We start from the raw sequence: 16,357 nt of genomic DNA, 5'->3' as shown, positions 1-16,357 counted from the left end.
TAAGGTTGATGTGGGACCCAAAAAGGATGGATTTCGTTTTACCCAAGTGTATGGATAGCTTGTTGTCAGCTAGCCAGGTACAAATTCTACAGAGTTCAGCACTGAGGATTTTCTCCACCTGTGACTCAGCAGGGCCGAGTCATCCGCAAACAAAAACAATTGGCCGTGGCAGTGTGTCAAAGAAAAAGGAAAGTAATAAGGGAAGAAATGCTGCAATGAGCGCATACTAGGTCTCTGACGCGACCCGTCATCAAGGATAAAGATGGTATCTTTGAGCATGTGGAAGGATCTGCCCCCCAAAAAATGGACAGAGATAACTAAACGGTATTGAAACATTGATGCCTTCAAAAACAGAGTGATACGCTGTCCGTCAAAGACCAGATGTGTGTGGCTCTTTAAAGGGGAACATTATCACCAGACCTATGTAAGCGTCAATATATACCTTGATGTTGCAGAAAAAAGACCATATATTTTTTTAACCGATCTCCGAACTCTAAATGGGTGAATTTTGGCGAATTAAACGCCTTTCTAATATTCGCTCTCGGAGCGATGACGTCACAATGTGACGTCACATCGGGAAGCAATCCGCCATTTTCTCAAACACCGAGTCAAATCAGCTTTGTTATTTTCCGTTTTTTCGACTGTTTTCCGTACCTTGGAGACATCATGCCTCGTCGGTGTGTTGTCGGAGGGTGTAACAACACGAACAGGGACGGATTCAAGTTGCACCAGTGGCCCAAAGATGTGAAAGTGGCAAGAAATTGGACATTTGTTCCGCACACTTTACCGACGAAAGCTATGCTACGACAGAGATGGCAAGAATGTGTGGATATCCTGCGACATTCAAAGCAGATGCATTTCCAACGATAAAGTCAAAGAAATATGCCGCCAGACCCCCATTGAATCTGCCGGAGTGTGTGAGCAATTCAGGGACAAAGGACCTCGGTAGCACGGCAAGCAATGGCGGCAGTTTGTTCCCGCAGACGAGCAAGCTAAACCCCCTGGATGTCTTGGCTCACACCGTCCCTTATGCCACCGAAGATGATCAAGAGAAGAATATCGACCCTAGCTTCCCTGGCCTGTTGACATCAACTCCAAAACTGGACAGATCAGCTTTCAGGAAAAGAGCGCGGATGAGGGTATGTCTACAGAATATATTAATTGATGAAAATTGGGCTGTCTGCACTCTCAAAGTGCATGTTGTTGCCAAATGTATTTCATATGCTGTAAACCTAGTTCATAGTTGTTAGTTTCCTTTAATGCCAAACAAACACATACCAATTGTTGGTTAGAAGGCGATCGCCGAATTCGTCCTCGCTTTCTCCCGTGTCGCTGGCTGTCGTGTCGTTTCCGTCGGTTTCGCTTGCATACGGTTCAAACCGATATAGCTTCAGTTTCTTCTTCAATTTCGTTTTCGCTACCTGCCTCCGTTTCAATACATGCGTAATCTGTTGAATAGCTTAAGCCGCTGAAATCCGAGTCTGAATTCGAGCTAAGGTCGCTATAGCTTGCTGTTCTATGCGCCATGTTTGTTTGTGTTGGCTTCACTATGTGACGTCACAGGAAAACGGACGGGTCTATATAACGATGGTTAAAATCAGGCACTTTGAAGCTTTTTTTAGGGATATTGCGTGATGGGTAAAATTTTGAAAAAAACTTCGAAAAATAAAATAAGCCACTGGGAACTGATTTTTAATGGTTTTAACCCTTCTGAAATTGTGATAATGTTCCCCTTTAAGGAAAAAAAACATGTGAGCGTTTGACTGTGAAGCACCAAGCGAATCATAGCTCGTACTAAATGACGGAGGAGTGGCGTGCCACGTTTGAAATAGGATTTCATCACCATCATTGATCGAAACGGAACTAAAAAAATAAAAATAAGTAATAATAATAATTGGGATTCCACAGTCTATTAATTTTATTTCCAGGTCAATAGTAGGGACCTTTTGAATCCAGAAGGAGCGGATGACCATTATGAAACACCAACACAGTATCAGTGCAGTGTCAATACAGCTAATGAGTGTGCCCTACACTCACTGAGGTGTCATTTAGCCATCACTACTAAGGCTATGTCTACACTAGGCGGGATAACCCCTTAAACAAATAATTATTTAGCCTAAGCCCTGTTTCGGCCAAACTAATTCATCGTTTAAGGTTCCCCTCCTTGGATAATTTTATACACGGGTAAGTGCGCCGTCTATTTCTTGAATCTCCGGCTCTTAACTTTGTATGGACTCATTGATCATTTACAAGCTGAGTCTGGAGAGGAAGTGACACCAGAAAGACCGCGATCCACACAGGAAGTGACGTCAGAAAGAATGTGCCACAGCAAGCTTTATAATAAAGTGGTTTCGTAACTCGGTGCTAACCACTAGAAATATGGAAGCGAGTCATCCAGACATGCCCGTGTTTCTCATTCTTCCGTCTGTACAGACACTTGTGGAAATCACACATGAATACCTTAAGAGAAAGCGATCGCAGCTATTTGGCATACAACACTTCTCAGACGGCAAGAGAATTTTCGAATGTCCAGGTCAGCTGTGATTCTACTCCCTGAAAAAAACATTTGTCGAAGGAGAGACAACGAGAATGCGGGCTACCGTGTATGTGATAAAAAAAAAGGTAGCGTGTGCTTTGTATTACTTGGCCGTCGAGGGAAGACTACGGAAAAACGGCGAATGCTTTTGGACTGGCAAAGCAGACTGTATCAGTTATTGTCCGCCATGTATGTTGCGGACTCAACGTCTAGGTCCAGAGTATATAAAGCCACCAAAAAGGAATAGACAATGAAGGTGAAGGCAAAAGAGTGAGGAGTGTCCTGACCAGATATCTACATCCCGAGATTGATTGTTGTAAAATGTTCTTTGTCACATTGTGTACTTTCACTTGTCTATTAAAGATTTGATTAATTTATGATGTCTCAGGTGTGATTCACTACAATAGGGCCCCACAGCACACTGGATTCCAGTTAATTGAAATACCACAACAATGGATATTGTTCAGATAAGTTACATTTAAGAACTTGCACACAAAGCAACACTATGACGTGCGCATTTTCCGCGCATGCGTATTAGGTCGCGTTTCGCCGGCAGACGGAGAAGGGGAGGGGTCTTAAACGACCATGGTGTGTGTATGTGTGTGTACAAGGATAAGGTTAGGTGTAGAAGGGGCCATAGCAGCATAGTCGTCTAATAATCACCACTTTATCCGAACCATAAGCCCTTTTCTTGAGTGCAATAAATGGATACAAAGAATACTTGGGTAAAGGAGTTGTATGCTTTTTTTATTATTATTATTATTTTTTTTATGAGGGTAATGTTTAATCAAATGTTGTGTTCAGTCTTTTATTGCTGGGTGTGTTATATGTGGGTGACTTAGGTGTAATTTAATACAGGTTTCGACATACCGTACACCAAAACAGACCAAAAGTTTGTACACACCTCCTCATTCACAACAACTGATGGCACCAACCCCATTGATAAAGCAAGAAATTTCACTAATCAACCCTGAAAAGTAGAGATGTCCGATAAATGCGTTAAAATGTAATATCGGAAATTATCGGTATCGTTTTTTTTATTATCGGTATTGGTCTTTTAAATTTTTTTTTATTAAATCAACATAAAAAACACAAGATCCACTTACAATTAGTGCACCAACCCAAAAAACATTCCCCCCCATTTACACATTCACACAAAAGGGTTGTTTCTTTCTGTTATTAATATTCTGGTTCCTACATTATATATCAATATATATCAATACAGTCTGCAGGGATACAGTCCGTAAGCACACATGATTGTGCGTGCTGCTGGTCCACTACTAGTACTAACCTTTAACAGTTAATTTGACAAATTTTCATTAATTACTAGTTTCAATGTAACTGTTTTTATATTGTTTTACTTTCTTTTTTATTCAAGAAAATGTTTTTAATTTATTTATCTTATTTTATTATTATTATTTTTTTAAAAGTACCTTATCTTCACCATACCTGGTTGTCCAAATTAGGCATAATAATGTGTTAATTCCACGACTGTATATATCGGTTGATATCGGTATCGGTTGATATCGGTATCGGTAATTAAAAAGTTGGACAATATCAGAATATTGGATATCGGCAAAAAGCCATTATCGGACATCCCTACTGAAAAGGCACACCTGTGAAGTGAAAGATATTTCAGGTGACTACCTCTTGAGGCTCATCGAGAGAATACCGAGAGTGTGCAAAGCAGTAATCAGAGCATAGGGTGGCTATTTTGAAGAAACTAGAATATAAAACATGTTTTCAGTTGTTTCACATTTTTTGGTTCCGTACATAACTCCACATGTGTTCATTCATAGTTTTGATGCCTTCAGTGACATCCTACAATGTTAATAGTCATGAAAATAAAGAAAACGCATTGAATGAGAAGGTGTGTCCAAACTTTTGGCCTGTACTGTACATGGCCGTCGTAGGTACAGAACTTGTACTTCAACTGAGGGTCTTGTATTATGTAGAAGTATTTTTCTGTATGTAGTATGTGCATCTTTTAAATTCAGGGTTTTCCGCAGCGGCGACCGCCTTAACAACAAAGAGTCACCGCCTAAACTAAAGTCTTAAGCTGCTCCGCTTAGTTCTGCCTCTGCCAATAAGTCTCTGCAGCACCCAGCATTGTCCCACCCACAGAACCATCTGATTGGTTACACGCAGAGCGGTAACAGCCAATCAGCAGTGCGTATTCAGAGCGCATGTAACAGCCAATCAGCAGTGCGTATTCAGAGCGCATGTAGTCAGTGCTCAGGCAGGCAGAGAGGAGAGACGGTGGGATGAGCAGAAAGGTGTTTAGCAGGTGAGCATAATGCAGCGGACCTTCCCCAAATTATAATAAACACCTCCCAGTCAACTACTAGTAACATCACTATGAGCCCGTTGACGTTGTAGAAACATAAGCGGCAGCTCAGCTCGCTCGCAGTCCTTGGGGTGAAGGCTAATTAGCTTTTAGCGTAACGTTAGCTCACTGTGCGGTGTGTGTGCATGCATGCGTTACGGACAGCAAAGCCCTGTCTGTCTGAGAGAAAGACAAGCATTATTGACCTACAGTTAACAACTAAGTTATTTCACTTGACCTTTTTCTGCGTTGATTGAGCTGTGTTGAAGCAGCAAAAAATGACTATGTTAAATGAAGAGTTTCTGTCTCTGATAGTTGATATAATAATGTAACTGCATCATAAAGCCTACATGAACTCCATGGTGTTCAGGGATGAATAGTCTCTCCTATTGCTATTGTACTATTTTTTCAGCTATAGTTACATTAATCATTAGTAATGTAGCAGCCTAGTTTTGAATGGCAGGGTCCCTGCTATCACATGTTGATAAAAATATAACATTTACATAATAAAAATCAACTACAGGCTTCCCAAATGCTGTAATAAATTAAGCATGATGAGTTAAACATATGTCAGCATGTGGCCCCACTTTTAACTCTTTTTTTCAACTCTTATTGCAAACGCTTACTTACAGTAAGTCATTAATTTGACTTTGTAAGTCATTATTTTAGTATCTCAGGTAACTAGGACTGTTTTGTTTTTACTTTACAGAAAAAATATCGAGATACATATCGTATATCGCCATTCAGCAAATGGAGCGGAAAACACAACCAAAAGTTGTAGGCTTCGTCACGCGACGAAGCCGGCCTACTTCACCACAGTCTGTAGTCTATTGCCCCCCCAGGCTGTGGTGGCAGCGACGAGGTGGAGGCGTGATGGCGACAGGCCTAGTTACACCGATCCTTACACCCACCCACAACCCTTCCCCGGTCCCCTCACCCTGGAGAGTCACCACCTTAACACATTTTCTGGGGGAAACACTGAAATTGATCTGCAATACAGGCTGAATAATCTTGAGCGCTATAGAATAGGATAGTGTCCTTTGTCACCGTCACCGATATTCACTGTAAAATCAGTTTTTAGCAGCTGCACATGACCGAAAGAACAAACAGTAACATTATAATTAACCAAGTTTAACTGTATACAAATAGTTACTGATAAATATGTTCATTGTAGTGCAAACAATACACATATTCATTTGATGAAGAGTGTCATAGTGTGAACTCTGTCCCTTTAATTGGCTTCTGATGTTTTCAGAGTGTGAACCGGCTTTAGAACACGTTTCTTGTACCCCGTTAATTGAGCTGCTGTACTCATTTACAGCTCCATTGGAATGGAACGAGTCATTTAAATCATGGACACAACATGCACGTTGACACTGCTCGCTGTTGTCAGGTGAGGCTTCTCGGTGTGTCATCATCATCATCATCAGCTTAAGTGAATTAAAAGTACTGTGAAGCCACACTCCTCCCTAAAAGCACGCTTGACTAAACCTTGCCCTTGAAAGGGGATATTGTATACTTGTACACCAAACTTCAAGCGTACTCTCCTACTCGTGATCATGTTCAGTGATACAAGTACGCGTCTTAATATATTATTTCAGAACTCAGTTTTTTTTATACGTCTGAGCAGCACCCAAAAGAAAAAACAAAAACAAACAGTCGATCCGAAGCAAACAAATTAGCATCTATCATCAAATAAAAAGGGGACATGTTAGTTTGTCTTTTTACCGTACATTCCGTATTCTAAGCCACTACTTTTTTTTCCTACACTTTGAACGCTGCGGCTTATAAGACGGTGCGGCTGATTTATAGATTTTTCTTGGCTAACAACAATAATAAAAACAGTTCAAAGAAAAAAATAGGTAAATACACTGTGCTGTGGCGCCATTTTTTGTATGAGTTCGCTCACTGCAGGTGTTGCAGTGTCCTTCCAATTAGTGCTTTCAACCGGAAGTAAGAGTGTCATTCAGTCCGTAGTGTTTTTACTCGCATGGATGCATAACTCCAAGCAACGTTTGTAAGGTTTACGATATACCGTTTTTTTTCATAGTTTGACCGGAGATGCGACTTATACTCAGGAGCGACTTATGTGTGAAATTATTAACACATTACCGTAAAATATCAAATAATATTATTTAGCTCATTCACGTAAGAGACTAGACGTATAAGATTTAATCGGATTTAGCGATTAGGAGTGACAGATTGTTTGGTAAAAGTATAGCATGTTCTATATGTTAGTTATTTGAATGACTTACGTTAACATACCAGGCACGTTCTCAGTTGGTTATTTATGTGTCATATAACGTACACTTATTCAGCCTGTTGTTCACTATTCTTTATGTATTTTAAATTGCCTTTCAAATGTCTATTCTTGGTGTTGGGTTTTATCAAATAAATGTCCCCAAAAAATGCGACTTATACTCCAGTGCGACTTATGTTTTTTTCCTTCTTTATTATGCATTTTCGGCCGGTGCGACTTATACTCCGAAAAATACGGTAACTAAAACTGTTTGTACTTACTAAACCGTCCCATGTGTAATGTCTGTTAGAGTGTTTTCATGCACATTTGTATGTGCTATTGTAATGTCGTTAGCATGTAAACACGTTTACTAATGTCTGTTAGTATTATTAACTTACAATGGCATTCTTTTTGTATTGTTTCAGTTTCACAAACTCCTCAATAAACTTACCAAAACGTCACCGTGGCGTTATTGAGTCTAATTGGATAGCAGGCTTCCGCAGGTAGTGGGTCCATGACAATGACTTCTGTTTTGTTTGACCAGCCGTTTTACAGACATTGTTTGGAATAAACTGTTACAGAATCTTTGTATAAATAACTCATTCTGCAATATGTATCTACGAATTATAGTCCGAGGCGGTTAATATAAGGAAACATATTCCCCCCCCCCCCTAAAATTGAGTGGGTTTGGCTAGTATACCGGTGCACTCCGTAGTCCCGAAAATACGGTGCTAGGGATGTAACGATATGAACATTTCATATCACGGTTATCGTGACCAAAATGATCACGGCTATCATTATCGAGGTTATGTTGAACATGCTCAAAAAGTACTTATACTGAAATCTTCTGACAAAGTTAATTTTCTGAATGGATAAAATAGACAGTCTTAGAAAACCCACTATTTTGCATGTTTTATGTTTCTTATGCTTCACTAATATGTGACTAATGGCTAAGCTTTTGTTTTAAATATTGGTTTGTACTATAGAATTTTAAGATGAATTCAAAATAACAGTAAGTAACAAAATCTATTATTCTTCGTTATTTCTGGCGGGCGTTGTGGCGTCCTACTATGCTCAGCAGTCCTTGAACAAAGTATATAATGATCGCCCGGTTCTAGGGGAGCACAGCTTGTAGGTTCAAAGTGCACAATTGAATAGCTTAGTTGCTCAGACAGCATTACAAGTTTAGATTGGGGTATATTGTTTCCTAATGGGGAAAGGCGTTAATCTCTTTTGTTTTCATGTTAATTTATAAGGTAGCGAGCTGGCGCCAGTCAGTTTGTGAGTTTATCAAAGTGCAGTTATCAATCACGTTTTTTTGATAATTCTTATTCAAAATGGTAAAACTAATTAGCGGGAGTTTTACCAATGTTATCATTAATACCGTTTATCGTTACATCTCTAGGTATTACTTAAGTCAAAAACACATCACTTAGGATGTCTTGCAGTTTAGGTCAATTCGGATAATTTGGCATCCATTTTCTACAATGCTTAAAGGGAAATTATGAAGAACTTTTGTCTTTTCTGACTTACAAATGTAAGATTGTTGGATACTCATGTTAAACAAAGCCAAAGTGCCTAATCCTAAAATACATGCATTCGGGCGTGATGGCGTCACAGATTGACGGACATACTTATGTGGTCATAAGTATGCGTCTGTCATATTGTGTCGGAAAGACTCCTCCCCCTCTGCTGAGATTGTTGTCGCTGGAACTTGCGTGTATCCGTTGTTGGTATCGGTCATATGGCATATTCAATGGAAATTAGCATTGAGTTAGGGCGAAAAGTGGACCCTTACTTTTGAGCGCTTTCCTGCAGGTATGCTTGCTTTGTTGGCTTGTAAAATTCTAATATTACCAAGAGGGTAGTCCGTTGGAAAAACGCCTGTATGCCCTCCAAGTGCTTGAGCCCGTGCCGTCACAATTGCAACAAAGCTATCAATATATGGTACCGTTAGATTTTACGTGAATCGGAATTTCCAAACTTTTTTTGTACTATTCTCTCACATCCGCTCTCGACAGACAAAATTCAGTCGGTACCCATAAAAGTACCGAATTTGGCATTCAGCCCTATCTGTAACAAAAAAACGGTTCTAAACGCCATTACTAACTCCTCGAATAACTGGTTTATTTTAGGGCTGCAACTAACAACTAAATTGATAATCGATTAATCTGTCGATTATTACTTCGATTAATCGATTAATAATCGGCTAAAAGAGACAAACTACATTTCTATCCTTTCCAGTATTTTATTTTTTTAAAAACAGCATACTGGCACCATACTTATTTTAATTATTGTTTCTCAGCTGTTTGTAAATGTTGCAGTTTATAAATAAAGGTTTATTAAAAAAAAAAAATATATATATATATATATAAAAAAAGTAGCCTCTGCGCATGCACATAGCATAGATCCAACGAATCGATGACTAAATTAATCGCCAACTATTTTTATAATCAATTTTAATCGATTTAATCGATTAGTTGTTGCAGCCCTAGTTTATTTGAAGGTCTACTCTTGGGTGGCACTTATTTGGCTACGTTTCTCAGCAAAAAAAAAGAATGTTGAATTTAATTGAAGAAAAATAAATAGGAACATTAAATAAAGTATCAAATAAGTGGGGAAACAACCCTGTCGTCGTCTATGGGGCAATTACACAATAATTGGAACTGTTCTGAGACATTACAACCTACAAAAACACAGTGCAGCAATTGTGCACTCATCCACCGTCCTCCCTTTCTCTTGACACTTTGAACATACTCAGCAGTGCTTGCACTGAATTATTTAGATTAAAAAAAAAAAGAAAAAAAAGTAGCAGTTCAAAAGACAGAGGAGAACGAATTCGCAGGTATCACTTATTCAACGATCAACAAAAACCCAATATGCACTAGTGTGACCTTATTACTTGCATAAGCGGATTTTTATTTATTAATAAGGCCCGTAATTTCAAGTCCAGTGAGGACAGTAAGAAAAGGTGGGTGCATTTGGACGCAGTGTGTGGAAAGAAAAGGAGAATGGATTATGGCTGCCGCAGGTTTTGAGCGGTTTGGCTGTGGCCACTCAAGCATAGACAGGCAGAACAATGTTGCTGTTCTGCTATGGATTTTCAACGATGATGCAATGCAATTTGATTGGCTGAAGGATTATTGCCTTCAGCACTTCGGTGTGGCAAAGAAATCTGTTCTGAAATGTAGTTAGTGTGGGTGGAAACGCCGAGAAATTCAATCAAACAAGGGTGTGAAGTCTCACCTTCACAAGTGCAGCATGCAATGTGCTAAGCTCAGGCTGGAGCAGCAAATTAAAATATTTTCACTACTAACATATCTTTCCCTCGCACCCTGAACAGAATTCATGAAAAATCCCAGTTCTTGGGGACCCACGCAGCTTGATTCGCCTTCTTTTATCCCCTCCCCTTCTTAGCCGGACCCCCGGTGCCCCACCATAGACACAAAGTCCTTTCTTCCCTCTGCCACTCCATGAGCAATGCTGGCCAAGGCCGGCAGGGAGACAATACGAGTGAAGGAGGTGCGCTGCATTCATTTTACAGAGATGTGGGGTGTTGCTATAACGGACAGCTAGGGAGGCGGTAGGGAGACATGGGGAGCGGGTGTAGAAGGTTGAGCTGTTTGCTATGAAAAGAAGCCTTGTTGGTAGGACTCTAGTCTGTGTGCTGGGAGAAGAAGAGGCAGCATAAGAAAAGAGGAGGGAGAGAAGAATCAGGCTAAGAGGGCGGAAGGAGCCTTTTAAAAGGAGAAATTGCAATTAAAGCCTCGGGTGGATGTCGAAGAAATAGGTCCTTGGTTTACGAACAAGTTCAGTTCTTACGACACGTCTGTCTACTCAAAACATAAAACAGACCCTTTCCAAAAAATGAGAATATCATGGAAAAGTGTATTTATTTACATAATTCCATTCAAAACGTTAAACTTCCATAGATGATAGATTCAGGGCCCACAACTTAAATGATTTCAAGTATCTAGTTGTTTATTTGTACATAATTTGGGCCTCCAGTTCACAAAACCCACGAAAACAGGACTTCAAAAAAAATCGCAATCAGCCCAAATTTTACAGGGCATGAATGTTTTAAACTGGGTGTCACACACTACTCATCTACTAAACTTAAAGCACCTGCACAGATTGTCATTAAATTGCTTCACTTTGGTTCAATCGTCTCAGTTCCGATCAATATGGGTAAGACTGCAGACTTGACAACCGGCCAGAAGAGCATCATTGATACCCTCCACGGGATGTAAGCCACACAGGTTCATAGCTCAGAAGGCTGGCTGTTCAACAGAGTACTGTGTCCAAGCATATCAATGGAAAGTCTAGTGGAAGGGCAAAATGTGGCAGGAGAAGATGCACCAGCAGAAGAGCTGACCGTGGGCTTTGGCGGATTATCAAACATAGAAGATTCAGGAATCTGGCAGAGAAGTAAATGGTGATTTCTTCACAGTATTCTAATTTTTTTAAATCCTGTTTTCGTGGGTTTTATGAGATGGAAGCCCAATGTATAAATAAACAACTAAATACTTTAAATTGTTTAAATTGTGGGGCCTTAATCTATAATCTATGGAAGTTTCACATTTTTTAATGGAATTATGGAAATAAATACACTTTTCCTTGATATTCTCATTTTTTGAAAAGGGTCTGTATATCAAAATAAACTAAGTCACTTACACTGTACACAAAACATATGAAGGACATATAAAATTCTAGGGATGTAACGGGATTATAAATATCATGGTATTTCAGTTTCAAAGTCTTCTCTTTTCAAAGTGACGGATCAAACGAAAACTTGGGAGAGTGAAGTTTTTATCTGGCATTTCAGCGTTGGCCGGGTCTGTAAATAAACTACATCTCCCGGAATCCTCTGCGGTGGAGGAGTTTAACGCAGTAAGTAGGAAGTGAAGTGTCTTCATACTTTTTGGACATTTAATCTGTCCATAACTGGTTGTGCTATGTCGCTAACAAACAGACCAACACATAACTTCTTTGGCAGAGGTAAGAAAGTCTGCCTTCTGCAAAGTGAAGCACCCCACTTTCATTTCGAGCGTTTCCAAGGCGACACAGAGCCAGTCGGTCTAGTCGCACCGCACAGCGGGAAATCACCCCCAAAACAAATACTCAATGCAGGAAATAAGAGTAAACTAAAAAGCTACTTGTTACATCCTCAATCCAACCGTCTATTTTTCTACCGCTTGTCTCCCGATGTCGCAGGGGGGCTGGAGCCTATTCCAGCTGTACTCGGGTGGCAAGCTCATAAACCGTCACAGTGAAAAGATATTTGAAGCTAAACACCAGTTTGTGAGGTATTTACATTATGAAAAGTTATATTTTTATTTTCTGAGAAACAACATTTTCCAGACTGACATAAAAAATGACCACTGTAGAGGACACTGCATCCCATGATATAAAAGTTGAAAGACATTAACTGTACATTATTTTTTCACACTTGTTACACTGGATATTTACATTGTTACTTTAAAAGACATCAACTGTAAGTTATTCTTTTAAATATTTGCTTGAAACTGTAGATGTTCCTGAACAATTATTTGCACTTCAAAATATTTGTTTGGAGAAACAAATATAATTAGAACATTTTATCAATATGTTTGTGTTTAATTACAGTAAGTGAGTTTATCTTAAACATTCCTGACACTTCATTTTACACACTGGCATTTTTACCAACCTTTTTTTTTGACTAACTGTGACCTTCATACCGTGATAATATCGTACCATAAGATTTGAGACTGTAAAACCCCAATAAAATACTGTAATAAAAATATTAAATGGTCTATGTATGTCCTCATCCATCCAGGTCATTGTATTCTCAGGGCATTCAACCAAATCGCAACTGGACTGTTCAGTTTGTCTGAGAAGATGTTTCGCCACTTATCTAAGCAGGCTTTATCAGTTCATGCTCATAGACTTTGTTTGGTCAGACCTAGATATGACCTAACAGTGCAGTTGCCATCGATTCAATGCCCTAAGAAAACATAAATGCGACGTTAATGAAAAATATTATTTTTAAATGTATTATTTAATTTCATAGGATAAATATTTCCTGCACAAACTAGTTCTCAAGGAAGTCTTGCATTTACGAACCAAACAAGTGTGTCGTAACCATGAAACGCTGTAACACAAACTGCCTGTGTGCATTTCTGTTTTTCAAGAATTAACGAGTAATATCTCACATATTCAACAGCATTTGTTTGTTTTCTCTTACCAGACGGGGTTCGCATTGACTGCGTCATCGAACCAAAGGATGTACAAACAAAATAATCCCACAACCAGAGCGTGGACAGTCGACACCAACCTATGACAGAACACATACAAATGAATGCATTAGTAACAAAAAATGGGTTGTCGGAGAAATCTGTAGTCATGTCTCTGTTCTTATCACTTGCTAGCTAGACATGGGTGTCAAAGTCAGGGCCCGTGGGCCAGATCCGACTCGTCACTTCGTATAACGTGGCAAGCAAAAGCCTGAAAATAATGCACATCATGCCAAATACGACGGTGTGGTTGCTCCGTGCATCTATATCTGCAGTATATATAAGGTTGACAGAACGGGATCATTAAAGCCATCCATACATCCATCCATTTTCTTCAGCTTACTCATGGTTGAGTCCCTGAGGCTGCAGCCCAAGCAAAGACACCCAGATTTCCCTCTAACGGGCTACTCATGGGAGATCTCGAGGCGTTTCTAAGACCCAGCATACCCTCGGTCTTCCCCAGACCCTCCTGCCTAAATCTTCCCTAGAGGCGTCCTAGAAGCATTCTGACCAGATGCTTGAGTAGCGGCTCTATTTACAGTTCCTCCCGAATGACAGAGCTTCTCACCTTGTTTCGAAGGGAAAACCCAGCCACCCTACAGACAAGAGGAAACTCCTTTCGATCACTACCCAAAGCTCATGAACATAAGTAAGGGTAAGACCATAAATTGATTGGTAGATTGAGAGCTTTTGTCTGAGCTACTTCTTTACCACGACATACCAATGCAGAGTTTTCATCCCTGTCGACGCCACATCAATCCGCCGGTTGATTTCAGTATCCATCCTTTCCTCACTTGTGAACAGGACCCCGAGGTACTTAAAGTGCTCCTCTCGAAACAGGAGCTCATCCCGACCCGCAGATGACATTGTACTCTTTTCCAGACAAGAACCTTCGATTCGGACCTGGAGGTCCCGATTATCATCCTCGCCACTTCATATTCGGCTGCAAACTAATCCAGCGATAGCTGAAGGTCACAGTCCGATGAAGCCAGGAGCCAAAATCAACCGCATAAAGCAAGCCACCAAAAAAAACAGAACCGCTCTACACCCTGGATGCACCTAGACTACTGTAGAAATTCTGTTCATGACAGTTATGAACATAATTTTGACTTGTTAAAGCCATTCATGCATTAAAACATTCACTTATTTATCTTTCATTTGTTCTTTTAATTTTGGCAGGACATTTGTACTGCAATTGCATTTGTTCTTCAATTGTACCTAATGTAGGTCTGCAACTAACGACTAATGCAACGGGTTTCGACTTATCAGGTTATGAATCTATGGCTCTTATTTATGAAAATACCTCTTCAACTTTTTCTTTCATTTAAAAAGCAAGCCTTTGATTGTACCACTGATTTTCTTTGGACTTCAAAAATAATATAATCATTATCCAAGCAATGTCAATGATCTTGATTTGAGAATGTAGGTATGTAGACAAAGTTTAGCTGGAGGACTTTGGCTAGAAATGTTGGTAAAGCAATTTTTTCACAGAGTTAGCCAAGCTAGCTAACTATCTTGCAGATAGATAGATAGATAGATAGATAGATAGATATATGTATAGATAGAATTATATAAAGCCTATACATATATGAGTACATAAATATAATAATGTAATGGACATATAATTTATAATTAAAATATCTGGATATTAACAGTATGTGAAAGTTCAACTCCCACCTTGTATACTTCTGTGACAACTTCCTTAAGTTATTTAATCAATCAGAAATATCAAGCAGCTAAAATGCGCCAAACATGGATAAGTGTGGACAGTGTTTTGCATTTTTCAACCTTCATCCCTTGTAATAGATAATGGGTGTATATTTGGTTTGTGTTTTGTTGATTGGACATTTTTTTAAATAAAAAGCTACAAAGTTCAATGAACAGGTTGTGTTATGTGTGACCTTGTTTGTTGAATTTTTGTACTGGTTGAATTTCTTTTTTCCTGCATCTTGACTAGGGAAGGTTGTTTGGATTGGGTCTTATGTAAATACGATACTTCATTGACTTGAAAGTATAATTAAAGGCAGAGTTACTTTCGTTAGCCACCGGATGGCGTCAATATGGCAGCAATGAGACCACTGAATATTTATATATGATATGGATACAACGCTCCAGGTCAAGTTTTTTATTGAACTCATACTAACTCACGGGCCAAATTGAAAACGCCTGAAGGCCGGAGTTTAGACATGCCTGCTCCAGATGCGTCCTCATCACAGACTTTACAATCGGCCATGAAACGGATGTCGGCTTTGAAAATTGAGCAAGTAAGTCCTGTTTTTGACGTGTTAAAGGTATAATGTTTTCATACCTTTGATGTTTTTGTACGCAGTGTTGTTTTTCCCCTTGGCCGCAGTCATTTTTCTCTCTACCTGTCGCTTGCCCGTCACCGATAGTGTTAACTCACTCAGTCACGTCATCCACTATTATCGACAAATTGTAATGTATAATGGCAGCACCCTTACTTCTAACACGTTTCCAATAAAGCAAATATTTTTGTTGGATGACCCCCTTTTATTTTTTTTTAAATAACATTTACTGTAGTTTAACAGTAGGCATGACTCTGCTTACCACTATTTTTCCTTGAATTTTGATTTAAAAACCTACATTATCTTAATATAACAATCAAATGCACTTATGGCGAGACCTTCATGCGTCTTTACCAGTTTTAACTGACGCTCCGAATTCCATCACTCATCAGGATGAAAACGAGTCGGACACCCCTGACAGGTTGAATCATCAATCACAATGAGTCCTACTGTGCAAATATGCAGCCTATGATTAAAAGCTAGTCTTATCCGCGGATAAATACAACCTTTATAAGATGGAAAGACGTGTTTGGGTTTGCACGACAAACTCTTGCAAGTTCTGCAAAGAAAAATAAGAACAATCACTTGTCAAAATGCGGGTGAAAAAATATTTCAGAAATGCAATGTGAACAGAACAAAAGGGGTAAGACTACTACACCTGTGTGGTTACTATGTTCA

The 16,357-nt window shown here is 39.4% G+C and overlaps 1 protein-coding gene across 1 annotated transcript in view; it reads right to left on the bottom strand.

Moving 5' to 3' along the window:
* The window catches only part of tlcd4b (TLC domain containing 4b), a 67,188-nt gene that overhangs the window by 10,812 nt on the left and 40,019 nt on the right, over positions 1 to 16,357 (bottom strand). Inside the window, exon 3 of the mRNA XM_061973646.1 lies at positions 13,325 to 13,414. Coding sequence (XP_061829630.1) covers positions 13,325 to 13,414 — 90 coding nt within the window. The remainder of the gene's footprint in view (positions 1 to 13,324; positions 13,415 to 16,357) is intronic.

The sequence above is a fragment of the Nerophis lumbriciformis genome, linkage group LG22 (genome assembly GCF_033978685.3).
Source record: "Nerophis lumbriciformis linkage group LG22, RoL_Nlum_v2.1, whole genome shotgun sequence".
NCBI classification, from domain to species: Eukaryota; Metazoa; Chordata; class Actinopteri; order Syngnathiformes; family Syngnathidae; genus Nerophis; species Nerophis lumbriciformis.
This window is presented reverse-complemented; position numbering and strand designations above follow the sequence as displayed.